General features: G+C 40.8%; 1 protein-coding gene across 20 annotated transcripts in view; it reads right to left on the reverse strand.

Moving 5' to 3' along the window:
* The window catches only part of CBR4 (carbonyl reductase 4), a 34,518-nt gene extending 16,875 nt beyond the window's left edge, over window positions 1-17,643 (reverse strand). For 9 of the 20 annotated variants that reach the window (XM_083457521.1, XM_083457522.1, XM_083457523.1 and 6 more), the window contains exons 1-6: window positions 8,516-8,798; window positions 8,120-8,261; window positions 7,383-7,503; window positions 6,574-6,710; window positions 4,896-5,030; window positions 1,479-1,637 (exon numbers count right to left, since the gene is read on the reverse strand). In XM_083457521.1, coding sequence (XP_083313647.1) covers window positions 1,479-1,637; window positions 4,896-5,030; window positions 6,574-6,710; window positions 7,383-7,503; window positions 8,120-8,261; window positions 8,516-8,773 — 952 coding nt within the window. In that variant the 5' untranslated portion in view covers window positions 8,774-8,798. The other 11 variants (XM_083457511.1, XM_083457509.1, XM_083457510.1 and 8 more) reach the window with 9 other exon arrangements.
* Window positions 17,644-18,688: the final 1,045 nt, after the last annotated feature.

Below are 18,688 nucleotides of genomic sequence, written 5' to 3' on the forward strand. Positions count from 1 at the left end.
AGACCTTTAATCCTTTAATTAAGCCAAGTGTAAAAGCTAATTATTACAGGTAATTTCCTTCTGAGGCGTTTGCCTCGGGATGAACCATTTAAACGGCACAAAGGAGGGAAAGGCTAATTACATTTGCATGTGTGGGTTTCCTCCCTCTCTCAACTGAGTTAGCTTAAAAGACAAGGCCAGTTTTATAGGAGAGTTTAGCGTATAGAAGGGAAGTTAGGAGTTAGCAAGAACATAAAGCTAGAGAGGAGGCAAAGCATGACGGTTGCTGTCCATTTGAGTGCAAGGCTATGGAAGAAGCAACAACCTTTTGGGGTGCCAATACTGTGAGCCCCTCCATCTAGGCTGCAGGGTTTTTTATGTGCAAATACACCATATATCATAAAGACTCTAGTTTCCACTGTGCCTTATTGTCCCACAGGAAAAACAAACCCTGCGTTAAAGCGCACCTGCAACCCCCCAGAATATCACAATGCTCGGAGTTAAGGGTGGCTCGTAAGAATATAGCATACAGTTGAACATTTCTGTAGTAGACACAAAATATTTGTTTGTGATAAAGAGGTATATTGATGCCAAAGAGCCATAAAGCATCCAGAATAAGAATATAGACTAGATAGCTTTTAATGTATGAAGTGATTATATATATATGTGTGTGTGTGTGTGTGTGTGTGTATTGCCCCCCCCCTTTCTAAAGTGATAGAAAGAACAAATATTTATGCTTCAAGTAGGAGACAGCTAGAAAATGTCACATCTAAATAATAATTTTTCACCATTTCAAGTACTTTGAATGAATGGAAAAAACCTTTGAAAATTAGTGTTTTATTTAAGAAACCTAAGGTTATGAAGTTCAGCATATTGTATTCTTTGCTAGCAACCACTTCGTAGGAGAAACAAAGTAAATATGCATGGAGTGTGCCCTTTATAACCAAGCATTCAACATTCCTAAGCAGTTTATCATCAGTTTCCTTTGCCCCTCCAAAGTTTTCCAACATAAACTATGAAAAATATCATACTTTACTTACAGAATGAACTAAAAATAGACCAACTTTTGAAGGAGAGCTGCATTAAGCTTTCTATGCAGAAAGAACAAATCTGGTGAAGCAAGGTCTATGTCACAATTAGTGTATTTGGTAACATGTAGCACTGTTGTTGTTGTTGTTGTTGTTGTTGTTTTAAAAAACCAGATCATTTCATTTCAATATATACACAAAAAACAAAAATGGGACCCTGAATCATCTACCCCCCCCCCCAAAAAAAAATCTGGTGTCACACATAATTTGCTTCTTTACCTGAGGCAAACAGACAAGTAAGCATATGATTTGAAGTTTGTCATACTAACTACAAATTTATACTACTTTAATTTAAAATACTAACAAAAGAAGTATCACCTGAAACCACTTCTTGGGACTTTCAACTGCTGAATATGTTTTCCCACACTCATTGACTATGCTATCATGGCTTTTAAAACAAAAGTTGCAAACCTCCATCAATAACTAGAACTTGGCCTGTTACATACGGAGACTCCAGAAGAAATGCAACAGCTTCGGCAACTTCTTGAGGCTCCCCAAATCGTCCAAGGGGAATAGTTTTCTTCAACTGCTCTTCTTTCAAATGTGTTGTCATATCCGTGTGAATAAAGCCTAACATTTGGGGGGGGGGGCAGAGAGAGAGAAAATATTTTTATGAAATAAGACCTAGACAAATCCTGATAAAACTCCTATCATCACAACTATATAGTTTCCTGAGCTCAAGAGTCTGTCAAAATGCAAAGCATAGTTGCACAACTAAAAACCATTTAAGGAAAGAAATATTTGTGTATTCAAACTTATCTAAAACGTCTTGAAACTGGAAACATCAGTCTAGAAACTGTGACAAATTTTACACATCCAAATTCTTACATATATAGCCCCATTCTAACCATGTTTGTTTCACATTAAGTCCCACTACTGATTTCAATGAGGTGTACCTCTAAAACTATATCCAACCAACTTAGCTATTGTTTAAAGCATGCTGGTGCATGCCAATTACCGCATTTTTCGTTCTATAGGGCGCACCGGACCATAGGGCGCACCTAGTTTTTTGGGGGGGAAATAAAGCGCTCCCTGGGCTTCGGGCTGCTATCCGCAAGCCTTCGGAGCCCGGCGGGAACTCAGCGGATAGTGTTGAGTGATTTATTGCCCAGATAAGGCTGACGTCCAGACCGTTTCCAAAGCTGCGTCAGGCCTCGGCATTTTCAGCGAAAACCTGCATTCACTCCATAGGACGCACACACATTTCCCCTTCATTTTTGGAGAGGAAAAAGTGCATCCTATAGAGCGAAAAATACGGTAACTCCTCCCATACGTCTGCTGCACTGCTAGGAGCTAAACCATGGTTTGGCTTAGCATTACATCAAAACCCAGGCCTATGGTTGGTTTTCCCCAAACCATCCATGGGCGGTAACCTGACAGCAAGCCTTCATACAGCTTGTGGTTTGTTTGGAAGCAAACAAACCTCAAGCCTGGGTTCAGCTGTAATGGTTAAGTCAAACCCTGGTTTAGTTCTTGGCAACAAACCAGCAACAAGAGTGAGGGAGAAACAAAGTACATGCAGTTTTAGCACTGTGCACCTTTAAACTATATTTGAGTTTAACTGTGATTTAAAATGCTGTGCGAACCAAGCCAGTTTGACCTTATTTAAACTAAAGACTACACAGGGCCCGGTTCAGGAGCCACTTCTGTTCCCTATCTTATCACATATGGAGTTTGGATGGCTGCAGTAAGAATCTCAGTCTTGCATAGTCCACAGAATCTTTGGGAGTTCTCTTATTCAAACCAGGGTTTTACGTTACTGTGACAAGCACATCCTGTGTTCAAATGACTGCGTACTCGGCCACTATAGACATGAACTTATACATTTAATGATGGACAGAAAACAAGTCCAAGATCTGTTTCCAACTTGAATCAAGTTAAGGTTTGGAGTGAAAGAGAAGGTAAGGTTCCATATTTAGGCTACTAGAGCCCATGCTTTCCACTACAGTCTCTGCAAGCTGACAGAAACATTTCAGTTATGGAAAGGTGCACTGCACTATAAAATAAGTACTGTACAAATCAATTCCTACACAGATAGCCTTAGCAGGATAAAATCACAGAACATCAGAATTGAATAAAATGAAGAGAGACAGTGCATTTGAAATGCCTTGGGTTGAGGTTGGAGGTTAAATTCTCACATCCAGGGACTTTACTTAGTGTGCTGCTAGAGGCTTGCTGAGATGTCAAAAGGTGTTAATATTCAAAACGAAATCTTGCTGTGGTTAGTAGGGACACACTCAAACTGAGTTGTTCAAGGTAAACTACAGGAGTTAATGCAAGAACTCCACCTGCTGCACGTGTACATTCATAAAAGTATTAAGGCTGTATATTGCCAAGCAGATAATGATTCATCTGTTCAGTCGTGCAGTCACCACACAGTTATGTTTTAGGAAATCTTTAGAAATGTTTTTACTAAAGCAAAACAGTTTGAAAACTGTATCTGCATGAATCAGGAGAGGCTGTGCAGCCCCTGGGCTATTGCTTGGGATGAGGGAAAACAAGCTGAGCTTGAAACCTGACAAGACGGAGGCACTATGAGTAAGTAGTTTCCATGTCCAAGGACCTGGTCAACTGCCTACCCTGGATGTGGTTACACTCCCCCTGGAAGAGCAGGTTTACAGTTTAGGGGCGCTTCTAGATCCAGCCCTGTAACTGGAGACTTGGGTAGCCTCAGTGGCTCGAAATGCCTTTTACCAACTCCACTTGGTTTGTCGGCTTCAGCCACTCCTGGACCAGAAAAGCCTGGCCAAAGTAGCTCATGCCTTGGCTGCTTCATGACTAGATTGCTGCAACACACTCTATGAAGGGCTTCCCTGTTACCTGATCTGGAAACTTCAGTTAGTCCAGAACGCTACAACACAACTGCTGACAGGAGGACATAGCAGCATAGAACACCTATGCTCAGAGAACTGCACTGGCTGCTGATTTGCTACTGGGCCAAGTTAAAGGTGTTACTATTAGTATATAAATCTCTTAACAGCTTGGTACCAGTTTACCTATGAGATTGTCTTACCCCATATATCCTCATTCAAGTGTTACTCAACTCAAACTTTTAGTGCGGCAGCACCTACCCTTTGGAACTCCCGGCCTATTGATATCATGCAGGCAACCTCACTGTACTCTTTTTGGCAGTTGCTAAAAACATTCATATTTAGACAAGCCTATCTAGATGTTTTATTATTATTTCTTCGCAGCTTTTCACTCACATGAGTCACAAAGCAGCTTACACACCATAAATAACAACATCACAACCACAACATAAACCGTATAAAATAATTAACAAATCATCAGTAAAACTTCCACTGTCTATAGAACACTAATAACAAAACAACTTTTAAAAATCGTCTAAACAGCACAACCACAAATGAAGTCATTTTATAAAACTCACAAGGCATTGCAGTAATCATAATCCTAACAATACTAGCAACATTAACAACTTAACAATCAAAAACAAACTAAGCACTGCTGGATTCACACACACACACACACACACACACACACACACTCCATCCCTATAATTCACAGTCTTCCACCCAGTTCATGACAAGACACACACACATAATGCCTGTGGCAGCAGCACCATTCTGAAGGCCCCTAGGGACCCAAGGGCTGGAGGGTGGAGCAAGGCAGGTGGAAAACTCCCACTGGAGTCCAACAACATCTGGAGGGTCAAAGGTTCTCCACCGTTGCTTTACCTGTTAAGTATGTAACTGATGCAATTATCGGACTGATATCAATATTGTGAATTAAATTCAGTATAAAAGGACCTAAAAGCATCTGATCTTACGTACCGATTCACAAGTGACAGTTGGTGAACTAAAAACTAACCTGGAGCAACCATGTTGACTCGAATGTTCTTTCTTGCCATTTCTTTAGCAAGAGAGCGTGAAAATCCAACTAATCCTGCTTTGCTGGCACTGTATACGCTCTGACCAGAATTGCCCTTCAGCCCAACGATACTTCCTAAAATAAACCAAAGGGAAAGACAGGCAAAGCCAAAGTTTAGAAACTATAGTCAGGACTGGGCATTTTTAATAGTAGCTGTATTGATCTTTAACTTTTAATTAAATATTTTTAATGCCTTATCTTTTTTGCCTAATGTACATGAAGGCCTTATGCTGAAAAGCAAGCATGCACTTAATGCATTACAGATACTGTTACAGGCCCAGCCATATGAAAATACAAGTGAGAACCCAAACCCTTGCAATAGGGCAAAGGGAGAAGGTCAGAAGTAGTAGCAGATGGCAAGCTGGTTGATTTCTTCCCACACCTCAGCAAGCCCCACTGTCCCCTCAGACAGTGAGTGTACAGTACTCTCAGGTGCCAGAGAACTCACAAAAGTCTACAACTAGAACAAATATGATTATTATTACCTATTTAGGAAGTGGTTAAAGAGGAAAGATGGTGTCAGTTAACCCTGACATTTCCCTGTATTACCTCACATGGTTTTATATTTATCTGTTTCTTGTATGCAAAATAACATGAACCTGGCATCAAGTCAGTCTATTTTTTAAAAAATCAACAATACCCTGAGTGGCTCAAATATTTCTCCTACTTTTAACTCGTTCTGCTACTCTGTGTTTTAAAACAATCTACATGCAGAAATTTTTCATTTTATCAACATTTTAAAAAATACAGTCACTTCCAGTATGTTCCCAAGGCCTGTTGTGAAGCCATTAGGCATTATCTATGGAGCTCTTTGGTTCTAGAAAAGAGGATAACTCTTTCAGACATAAATGTAAATCACAGAATTTCTCCTTAAAATATTTGCTTATTTATTTAATGCTATTTGTAACCCACCTTCTACACTACTGCCAAAGATGCTTACAACAAAAAGCTAAGAATAAAATATAGCTATATCACAAACATACTAGATTATAGGAGCTGGGTCAAGGGAGGACCAGGCATTCCCTATCCCTGATCTAGAATGTCCAGTGGGCACCCATGAATTCCAAATTGCATTTATGGGCACAACTCCAGAGAGGTCTGTTGTCTGGCAGGCAAGCAGGTAGAACAGATTTCCCCTCTTGTTTTCCCTAACTGCAGACACAACATCCCGCTGCATCATAAGCAGCTTTTAATTTTTTTACAAAGTCATGCTATGAATATCTACTCAAAATTAAGTCTCATTGAGTTGAATAGGACATATTCCTAGGTAGGGAGGGGGGGACTGCAGCCTCAGAGAAGCTGGAAAACACTTTTTGAAAGAACAGTGGGAGTGAATATGCAGTTCTATAAAATGAGAAAAAGGCTTACTGTATGAGCATCTTACACAAGAAGAATACATTTGCCTTTTGTTACACTCTGATTGCACAATGCTGAGGTGTAAAAGCAGCAGGCAAAAGGCACTTTTGACTCCAATCCAATGTCCCCCAAATGTGCTGTGGTTAATTTTGGTAAGAACTTCAACTGCATGTGTTTATATAGGACTTGTAACATACCATATGTTGATTCTTGAAAAGTTAGTATCAATTAAAAATAATCATATTTGTTTAGGCAGACACACCTACGTTAACAATAGCTCCACCTTGCTGCTGAATCATACCCTTCACAGCAGCTTTGCATGTCAACATTGTCCCCAAAAGATTGGTCTGAAGCTGGAATAACATATCATCAGCCTTGGTTCGCAACAACAAGCCATCCCTAATATTAAAAAAAGGACAGTGGAAAATAGAAATACTATTGTTTAGTCTCATGAAAGAAACAGGCCAATATAATCAAGCATAATTAATTACAATACACTGAAAATTAACAATTTCAGCCACTTTGCTAATAATAATATATTGTTTTAAACTAGAAAAACACTGAAGTGCAAAACTAAATGAGTTCATTACGAAGTTGAGTACCCTGTGTTGTTTTATTAAGCACTAATAATCTCAATTGGCAACCTTTGTCTTATTAGTAGGGATACTCCAGAATGTTTTATCTCTGCACCTTTGCCCACTAGAAGTCACCCTATAATTGTAGTGAATTGTAACAATCCCTAAAGGCTTACCCAGAATACTGATTATGCTATTGTTTCAACAAGATGAAGGTAGATAAAGAGCCCCTCCAAAATCAGCTTTTGATCAGTATAAAGGCTGCAGCAAATGAAACAGTCCTTTTAGGATAATGATATTTTAATTCAACTACCTTAAATCAAAGAATATCAAATCAATCTAATGAAATTTGTTCCACATACTTTTAGATACAAATTAAATCTTTGATTTTAGACTCTAAAACAAAATAAACCACACTATTTTATACCTGTATATTTATTTATGTTAGATATTTTCAAAAGTGTACCTTTGATAGAAGCTTAAATTGGAAACTAACCTGTTGATACCTGCAGCATTAACCAGATAGTTTATTTGACCTAAACTTGTCTCCATTTCTTTAAACACATTTTGGATGTCTTCTTCTTTGGAAACATCGCATCTAAATGCTAGATGACCTGCTGTGTTGGCACAAAGTCCGCAATAAGATACAAACTTTCTCAAAACATTCAGAGACTGCAAGTATCATAAATACAGACAGAGAGCTGTTAGCTAGCATGTGGATCCTAGAAAATAATATACTAATTATATGATTGGAAACGAAGTCTGATACTGACAGAGTACACATTTTTACATTACAAAGAACCAACAATTCCCCATGTCACTCATCAACTATTAACCAGACCCTTATCTTATACTATACAGTGGTACCTCGGGTTAAGTACTTAATTCGTTCCAGAGGTCCGTTCTTAACCTGAAACTGTTCTTAACCTGAAGCACCACTTTAGCTAATGGGGTTTCCTGCTGCTGCCATGCTGCTGGAGCACGATTTCTGTTCTCATCCTGAAGCAAAGTTCTTAACCCGAGGTATTATTTCTGGGTTAGTGGAGTCTGTAACCTGAAGTGTACGTAACCTGAAGGGTATGTAACCCGAGGTACCACTGTATTATGTAGGGGTTGTACTATCAGATCTGCAAGATTCAAATTCAGTGTAAAATAATCATGCTACTTTATTTAACACGCATGTATTACTTTAATAGTTCAACACATTTTGCAAAAACACTAAGGTATACATACCTCCCAAGTTCTTTGCAGTGGTTTGAGCTCTATCCAGATTTCTGGCAATAATGGCCAGGCAATATCCTTTCTGTGCTAGCAGTTGGGCAACAGCATGGCCAATTCCCCGAGATCCTCCAAAAATGGCACAGACCCTTGACATCTTCAATGAACAGTTAACAAAATATTGATAGTACAGACGGACAAAATGTGTGTTGGCATTACATTTATTATACTGGCATGAAAAGATGGAATGGTCATAAATTGTACAGAATGTTTACATGCTACAGGGGGGGTTGCAATTATTTTTTATTATTGCTTTTATTATCTTTTAGCCAGTACTATCACAAGGATGGCCAAATTTATACACCCTACAGATGTTGTGGCCTACAATTCCCACCATCCCCAACCACTGACCATTGAGTTGCAGTCTAACATCTGGAGGGCTGTACATTCCAAAGCCTGTTGGAGTCTGTATCTTCTGGAAAGCAAATTGGCTATTACTCTTGCACTATCAGCTGCCAGCAACGTCACCCTTTTCTTCCAAGTATTAAAACAGGGAATGGTGAACTCCCACAGAAAGGTGACTTGACCCATTATAACCTTACCTAAGGCTGGCCCAACATACTGCTTCATTTGCACCCTGGCTTGCAATGTGTTGCCATCACACTTCATATTCTATTTTGCTAGCGATAAATTAAAGTACAGTGGTGCCTCGCAAGACGAAATTAATTCGTTCTGCGAGTTTTTTCGTCTTGTGAATTTTTTCGTCTTGCAAAGCACCACTGTGCATTGACGGTTTCCCATAGGAATGCATTGACGGTTTTAAAAAAAAGGCGCAAGACGTTTTCGTCTTGCGAAGCAACTCAAAAAACGAAAAACTCTTTCGTCTTGCGAGTTTTTCGTCTTGCGAGGCATTCATCTTGCGAGGTACCACTGTACCGTTTTCAAACCTTATTAGTATTTAAGAAGCATTGGTGTGCATCTTTTCCCAATTTCAGATTTCTGGGTGTTCTGGAAATACTTCAATGATTCTGACACATCTATCAGACAGACCTAAGGATCTTTATGTATATAGCAGATAGATAGATGATAGATATTCTATCTATCTATACACACAGAGAGAGAGAGAGAGTGCACCTACAAGCAACGTATTAAAGGAAGCATAAGAGGCTAACAAGACAGACAAGCTTTGCCACAGAAGCAAATCATTCCATTCATGTCCACCTGCCTGTGTCACTCAAAAACGTTTTTGATTACATAATTACAAAACTAGTGCCAGGTGTGTGGTTAACACTGCCCTGCACTCCTCTCATCCTCTTAAAGTGCTTGAAGTTCAAATCAGCAAGCCACTTAAAGGAGACTACTTTATAACCATATTGACATAGCCTCCCTTAGTGTAAACATAGTGTAACCACAACTCATACACTAGTCCTGAAATGGATATGAAGTGCAATTGCTTTGAAGTGATAAATGCTGCCTGAGACGTGTATGATACGGTCTAGTTCTATGGCATTGCTACATAGTCTTAGCCTTTTGCATTTCTTTTGTGAAGTGCCTGTACAAATAGGAAATGGAAAATCAATGAGAATATTTAAACACCCAACTATGCCTGTGTTTTGTGCTAGAGTAAAATCTGATTTTCAGCTGTGCAGTAACTTCTTTGTTCACTTAATTTTTCAAAGTTTCTAAACCAAACATATCAGTCACATGAAAAATTGTCTGGAGAAATAAAAAAGGGTTAGCATAAAGATCATACAACACATATCAGTTTGAGGCTGGGAAGGTGGGTGCTAAATCAAAGTTATACAAATCCATGTGGAATGTCTACTAAATCACCGCTAGCTACATAATCTGTTTAGTATTTTAACTTTTGTATATTTAACTTTTAAAATACTACTGTGATTTTTTAAATTTTTCTTGTTTTATCTTTATACTTTTTTTAAGCAGTGTAAAGTTTTATGGACTACATAAACAAACATTCATTGGTGCCACTACATAGAGCAGCATAATTGTAAAAAGGGCAGAGGGAGGTATGTCAATCTAAACATATATAGCTATTGCTTTCGCAAATATTCAGGTTCTAACCACTGTCAAAAAGTTAAGAAGAAAAATTTAAATCAATGGCTTTATTTTTGCCAAGCAGGTAACAAGCCCTTTTTAATATGAAAATAAATTAAACCAAACTTAATGTATTTAAAGGGAGAAAAAGTAATAAACAGTGAAAGTCTCCACTGATTAAAACCTACTCTAAAATAATTATTTTGCTGCTTATTGCAAAATGTGGAAACTGCTCTTTCCCTTCAACCCAGGTAAGCGTTAATAACAGCATTTCTTTCCCAATGGCGAGGGGCAGAGGTTGTATGGGAGAGTTGCTGAGCTACCATCCTATGTACTTCTGTGGAATGAATCCCCATTAAACACAATGGGATTTACTTCTGAACAGACCTGCACCTTTCCTCAGAATTTAAGTTCTTGACTTTTCAATGGGGGCTCAGTCTCGAGTAAGACAACTTTCTCCCGCAGCAAATAATTGCAACTTTGAGGAGGAAATGCAAGGCCCACTTAAGCCCCACTGAAGTCGATGGAAAATAAGAGCCACGAACCAAGTCTTTTCCCAACAGCTTCACACAAGATGTGAAATGGACGCCCCAAAAGACATGGCTTTGTCCTAAGCACTTCTTCTCACAAAAAAAAGAGCAGGGCAGTAAAGTTGCCACAGTTCCCCGCCTTTCTCTGGCAGCTGTGCATTGGACAGCAATTGCAAGCTGCAGCTAACAGTCATTTATACCCACATTATATAAATTTAATGAATTATAACAATAATAATTTATAGGTGAACGCGGTAACCTTCTCCCCAAGCGTTAAGGAGCGTCCTCCCAACGGGCACGCGAAGCAGCGGTGGCGACTTTCCTGCCTTGTTCCTTAGCAGCAAAAGTGCGGATCCGCCACACGACGACGCCCTCTGCACGCGCTTATAGCGAACAGATGCACATGCGCCTAAAGCAATTAAAAGGGCCGGAGCCGCCGCGGCTGCGTCGCCTAGAGCAACGGCCGCTTGGGAAAGGTTAACGCCACAAGCGCGCCGCGAGGGGGCAGCAGCACCGAACAAAATCCAGCGGAATCCTGGAAGCGAGGGTTACCGAAAGCGGCAGCGGGGGAAAAACCCTGGCCTGCCCGACCGTGTGAAGTCATTTACTCGGTGTCTAAGCTGGGCTATGCCGGGGATGAGAGTCCTCCCGCCTTTCCTTACCTTGTCGCAGAGCTCGGGCGGACGGAGGCCTACCCGTCAGGCGTCTGCACTTTCAAACGTGAACTACCGTTCCCAGCATGCACCGCGCTTCATGATCCTTAGGGGTCCGAATACGTCGTAGATGGGTAGTCTGGGGGTTGTAGTTCGTTCTCTCGCAGGGCGTGCTGGGATGTTGCTCAGGGCCGAACTCGACGGCTGCAGACTCTGGTTAGGCTATCAGCAGCCGCTGTGTCCTTAGAAACGGGCGCGTTAGCCACTAGGCGCTGCAGTCGCGGCTTGTCCTCCTTTCTTCGCCCCAGGAGGCATCATTTCCCATGTGCTCCTACTGTCGCATCTCTTGGGCCGCTATTGTGGCGCCCGCTTCCCTTCCACTACCCGAAAGCGGCGCATATACTGTGTTGCAAAGTGCAATATGTAAATACATCTGCGTTGACTCTATGGACAGAGGCAATTTCAGTTATGCAACTCCCCCCCCCCCAAAAAAAAACAACCAACAACAACAACCAAGGAAATAAGTAACTATACAACCTTTAGAAGACATCTAATCGGGAAATTTGTTAATGTTTAATGTGTTATCGTGTTTTTTTAAAGTTGGAAACCGTCCAGAGTGGCTGGGGCAGTCAGATGGACGGGATATAAATACAGTATCGTCATGGAACGGACGGTCCCTATTTTCATCATATCCCCACTTAGAGATGAAGCTGCTTTGGTCACCATTTTATGATTATAAATCAAATTAAAAAGTACTTTAACCTGCCTGAAGGACAGGACAGGGTGAAGAAGATTTAACAGAATCCTGTATCCTCTTTGGGATATTTCCATTTCCATTATCATTTGTTCTCCAAAAAACTGTCCATCCTCCTTCAAAGATGGTTCACAACATGTTTAAACTTAAGTCAACACGCAAATGATTTCACACAAACAAGCCAACCACTGTAAACAGTCAAGTCTAGCTGCAGACACTTCAAACTTGTTCCCCACCCCACAAATTTATTGTTATGTTCTGAGTTGAATGGGATCCAAACTGCAGCAGTCTGAACAATAGGATCCAAATTGCAGCAGTCTGATTGGTCCTAGAACAATAGGATTCAGAATGCAGCAGTCTGATTGGTCCTAGAACAATACAGCAGTATGATTGGTTGGCAGGAACCACCCAATCATGCTCCAGATATAAGTGAATCCACAACCTGATTGGCTTACAGTAGAATTCCAGAATTAGCCAATCATGTGCAGCCCATTGTGTAAATAATGTATATAAAGCAGATACTTTGAGGGGACTTTCATTCATTCCTCCTCACCACTATGAGCTGAATAAAGAGCATGAAATCACTTTGCGACTCTGAGTATATTTAATTTATCTTTAAAGAGCTGGTGCTATTTCTTTTATTAGCACGGCAGTGACATGGAAGAAAGTACACCTGTGAAATTTCCTCCTGACACAAAGCTCTTTAAAAAATGAGTTCATGGGTAGACTGGTGTGCTGGCCACTTGTGACCCATATGATCTTGGATGATCCACTCACTGGTAAGTATTGGTTCAGTCTCCAGGTAGGGCTGTGAGAGACCCCGGTCTAAAACACCTTAAAAGTGTAGTCCAGCAGCAAAAACCACACTGAACTAGATGGAGCAATTGTCTGACTTGGTATAAGGCATCTTCCTGTGTTCATCCACATGGAGGCACAGGAACAATCATACCAAAGCTGAATATTGCTGATTTTATAAATTTGACAGCGATTGGAGCAATTCAGATGTTTAAAGGACTGTCACTAGGTGTCAGAATAATGTGTCAAACATTGATTTTGTTCCAAGAATCATGCATTCCTGTGATCTGATAAGTAGCCCGCCAGTAACTGCCAACTTCAGTGGGGCTTTTTGCCGCCAGAGCACTTAAACAATTTGGCTGTAAGAAGAAACTTTCATTCAAGCGAAAGAAGCAGAAGCAAGATGACTTAAAGGAACAGACTCAATCCCTGCTGGGAAAGGATATGGCTAATTTGCTAATGCTTGTGGGCAATAATAATAGACCCCAGGATATTTGCTAGACAGCAGGCAAAAAGTTAAGCAAAATGACTTAATTGCAGTTTAATTGTGCTCTTGTCATGTCCTTGGGAGCCTTGCATGGAAAACTGAGGAACGTGTTAAGATATTCATGAAACAATGTTTCCTGCATGAACCGAATGATTACACAGTAAAAATAAAGATGTTGCCTTATTTCTTAAAGAAGTGCTAATTGAGAAAAAAGAAAAGGGATAGCGGAGGCTAGAATGCAGCTTTAATAATATGTTATTTTGCAGCTTTTCACAATACAGTAGATATTACTTTGCACAATCCAAAGCCAATTTAGCAGACAAAAATTATTGTTCTAATGTTTAATACCACAAAGCTCCCCAGTCATGTCTGTTTTGATAATATGCTGTTGCTGTACAATAGGTGCAATCCAGAGAAAGTTTGCAGCATGTAGCAACCTAAACCTGAACCTTTTACTTTAAAATAAGTCCCACTGGTGGGATTTTATTACAGATACAACAAATACACAAGACTCCCTCTCTACAGTATAATTTTGTATGGATTTGTTTGACCTCTGTAAAAATTGCATTAGAAAACAATAAAGAAGCATCAACTATAAAAACAAATGAAATGAATTATGTACAACTAAAGATAAAGAAATTAAATACTTAGTACTTAGAAAGAGTAAGGTCACTTATCAATTATTGACATTCAAAGCAGCAATAAATAAATGTTTTGAAGATGTACTATGTGCTTAATTCTGATGTTAAAATGTGTTCACTTATTGTTCTTACCTTAAACTGGGGGTGGGGGGGATCAGAGGGATAAGATTCAAAGCTATTACTTTCCAATGCAAATTGCAGTTTTGGGACAAAACAAATGCAGCCAAATCGCAAACCTATCTTCATGTAATGTGAAAGTTCTGAATGGCTCTCAGTATGGAATTTGGCACATTTCAAATTCCACCCCAAAATCCAGCCTGATCCGGTAATTTTTATACTTGGAAGTGGTGAAATGGTACAGTCTGCCTAGCTGTTATTGTAATGGAACAAAAGCAGCAATCACGTATGGTTTTATCCTGCTATGCTGGTATACAAGGAGGGGGGGATTAAGGATACACTTTCAGCCTTCACGTGGCATTTTTCTACTTTCAGTGATTTAATAACATCCCAAGCCCTCTGTCTGAACACAGCTGCCATCGCAGGGTATCACAGTTTGGCTTGCACATTTGTTCTTCGATCCAGCAGAGACTGAGAACATCAAGAACACAGTTCATAGGAGAAAATGCCTTGTGCTATTGATGTTGCTCCTGGGACAGGCAAGAACAGTGTTTATGAACAGCAGAGGGAGCCATGGGTAGCCTCTCTTATCGCACTGCAGGACAATTCATAAGGAGTTTTAGAATTACTACAAAACGTTTGAGACCTCCAACGCTGTTTATTCACTCAGCTCTCCATGTAGATTTTTTTCATGCACTAGAAGAGCATTTTAATCTTACCCAGCCACCCAATAATAAAGAAGAGTGTGCAGAGCATAACCTTTTGCAAGTGCCAAGTTCAAGTACAGGAAATAGCTGGGATCAGGCTGTTGAATCCTGGAGGTGGTGTGGCACTGGTGGAGGCGCATGTGTGCATCCTACATTATTTGCCACTTCAGCTCACCTGTGTATCTTTCTTGGACCTGTGCATACTGTATGTTTGGACCTCCAGCCCTTCACCAATCACGGCTGCAAAATCCCTTGCTTGCATTAGCATAACCTGGATCTCTGCAAACAGCAAAGTGCCTCTAATATACAGTGGTACCTCAGGTTAAGTACTTACCGTAATTCGTTCCGGAGGTCCGTTCTTAACCTGAAGCACCACTTTAGCTAATGGGGCCTCCTGCTGCTGCCGCGCCGCCGCACCATGATTTCTGTTCTTATCCTGAAGTAAAGTTCTTAACCTGAAGCACTGTTTCTGGGTTAGCGGAGTCTGTGACCTGAAGTGTATGTAACCTGAGGTACCACTGTATATGCAGAGTACATTTCCTTCTCTACTGAATATAACCAAGTCTGGTGCACTCCCGTTTGATTAAAGACAAGTAGCCCTATCTTACGATTCTCTGTGCAGTGCTATATACAGTGGTACCTCGGGTTACAGACGCTTCCAGTTACAGACGCTTCCAGTTACAGACACTTCAGGTTACAGACTCCACTAACCCAGAAATAGTATCTCGGGTTAAGAACATTGTTTCACAATGAGAACCGAAATCGTGCTCCGGTGGTGTGGCGGCAGCGGGAGGCCCCATTAGCTAAAGTGGTGCTTCAGGTTAAGAACAGACCTCTGGAACGAATTAAGTACTTAACCCAAGGTACCTTTGTACCTTTCTTTGCCCAAATCTGAAGGCACACTGATGAGCAGGCTTAGCATCAGCACCAGTCACACACAGGCAGTTGCCAGGATTCGCATCAAGTGGCAGGGCCCACTGCGTCTGAGCCTGAGGTCCTGTAGACATCAGGCCGCCACGAGTGGCAGACTTTGGTCTTCAACAATTCAGCAGCACCCAATGCAAGGCCAACATTTGCCTTCCATTCTGCTCAATTCACAACGTTACAGTTGTGAAGGTAAAGGTAAAGGTAAAGGACCCCTGAACGGTTAAGTCCAGTCAAAGGCAACTATGGGGTTGCGGCGCTCATCTTGCTTTCAGGCCGAGGGAGCCAGTGTTTGTCCACAGACAGCTTTTCTGGGTCATGTGGCCAGCATGACTAAACCGCTTCTGGCACAATGGAACACCGTGACAGAAACCAGAGCAGTGCACGGAAATGCTGTTTACCTTCCCGCCGGAGCAGTACCTATTTAGCTACTTGCACTGGCGAACTGCATTCAGCACTCAGGTTCCACATCTCTGCTTTAGACACTTGGACAGTCAGCAAGTGAGATGTATTTAAAGATATGAAGCTGCCTTTAGGCTGCAATCCTACATAAATTCTACCTAGGAGCAAATCCTACTTAGATCAGTTTTCTTCTGAATAGACATGCATAGGATTGCAGAGTTACAGCCATATGAAAAGCAAATCCAAGCAATGGAATCCATCTACAAATCTAAACTAAATTCCACCTTACCCTCTGCCTTATTATGTCACATCTTAGGCTTAGGCGGGCATCAGATCTTCACATATTCCAAAGAACTCACAGCAGTGGTGTTATTTATGTGCCCTGTGTTCCAGCCTACAGGAGATTTACACCTTCTAATACAGACACATATCCCTAATCTACTAGCAAAGCTGATTACTGAAACCAGAATTGGCATGATTTAACCTTCCCCCTCACTACTGAGCTCCATAGCACAGTTAATTGTATAGTACATTTTCCCTTCCCTAGAGATTATTGTGAGAGGATAATATCGCACAGTACAATTGTATATACATGTTTACTTGGGAGTAGGCCCCAGCTGAGTCCAATGATAGTTACTCGTAAGTATGCCTATGAAATATAAAAAGGAGCTTTATTTCACTGAATTCACTTTGCCTATAATTTGGTTTAAATCCAAAAAAGGTAGTGAAGCATTCGAAGCTTATATGGTGCATCATAAAATCCATTAAACGAGAGTGTAAGCCTTCCCTGTGGTAGTTAACATTAATATCACTGTAGCTCTTATGTTTCAAACCAGGCACTTCAGGTTGTAAGGCCCACACATCTTATCTTTTGTCCATCTCCATTAAAAAAACCCCATACTAACTTGATCATTAGTACATGTTGTTATTATTCTTGCAGTTGCTCCTCCCCCCCCCCCCCCCCGTGAGTGTACTATTTGACAGGTATGTAGATATTAGGACATCTATTTTCTCTTTCAAAGATAATGACACAAGAGCTCCCATTCACAATATCTTCCAAACCATAATTCAAAGGGTTCCCAAGCTGCAGAAAGCATTTGACCCAGCCCAGAAATTGCTGCAAATTTGACCCTGCCCATTGCTTTTTTGAGCTGCAATCCTATACAAGTTTATTTGGGAGCAAGCTCCGTGGAACCTCCTTCTGAGTAACAATTTTGTACAGCTTTATACTCTTAGGGAAATAATCCTAAACTACCATCTGGGATTGACAGGGCTGAACAGAGTGGCAGAGTCAATCTCAGCGGCAGAGCCGCACAGTACATCTGAAGCCTTGCCACTCACCCTGGCCAGAGTAGAAGAAAAGGGGCTGGTTTTGCTTCACTTGTGGCTGATCCACTTACAGGCTGGCACAGCAGAAGGGTTTAAGTCTGGCCTGCTGGTAGTTACTAGACCAATTTAGGATCTAGATCTCAGACCCTCTGCACCCCAGAAACACCCTGTGCTGGCTATTGCTAGGAAGAATACCACCAGCAGTAGCTTCTGCACAGCTGAATTTACATTGGGTGCCATGGAGACCTTTATGCTGACAGAGGGCCCCCACTAGTAGAGCAGAGTCATCACCACATCCAATCCTTCCCCCCCCCCCCCCCCCGGAAAAAGCTGGATCTGGAGTTTTTCTTTTGCTAGGTTTTCTTCTGTATAGTTAACACACACTGAAACCCTATGAATCAAGAGGTAAATCCCATTGAATTACATACAGCTTACTCCCAAAATAAGTAGATTTGCTGCGGCCTGGTTCATAGATCACATTAAACCATGGCATAATGAGATGTGCAAACTGGTCCAATGTTTCAGTACATAAGTAATGCCCATAGCAAATACCATTAAAAATTAAGCCTAAGAAAATTGGTAGAAAAAAGAACACACAATACTAGTGAAACAAAATACCCACAGCTCAGAAATGTCTCTCCTTCTGCAGCAAGGCTATAAGAAGTGGCATTGTTTAAGAATTGTTATTGAGTTTACAATGGGAAAGAATGATAGACCTCAGTTCCCAAAAATCAATTTTCTGTACCAGATTTCCTCCCAAATAAATCCTCCTTAGTTTTTGCATCAAGTTTGTGGATAACCCCCTTTTTTTCTCATGCTGCCATTAGTCAAGAGCTTCATCTCTATGCAACAAAAGGAGCCTTTTATTGGTTCTTCCACTCTACTAATAGTTAAGTGGAGTGGTAGCTGAGAAGTAAAGAATGATGATTATTCTCAGTTTTTAAAATCCTGTCAGCTGGGTTACTGAGGTAGGAAGAAAGTTGTTGAAGATGAAAAGTGACATTTTAAAATGATTGCTTGAATGATTTGTTAATTTATATATTACTGTGAACATTCACCCCCTTGGGGACGTTTCAAACATGCCAAGCTGTTTTATTAAAAGATTGTCCTCCTGGGCACATTTGAGATCCATTTATAAACATTTCTAACAGTGGGGCAAATTTAATCCCCCTGCAATCAAAGAATTTGTG

This window comes from Podarcis tiliguerta (assembly GCF_965153285.1).
Source record: "Podarcis tiliguerta genome assembly, chromosome: 9".
NCBI classification, from domain to species: Eukaryota; Metazoa; Chordata; class Lepidosauria; order Squamata; family Lacertidae; genus Podarcis; species Podarcis tiliguerta.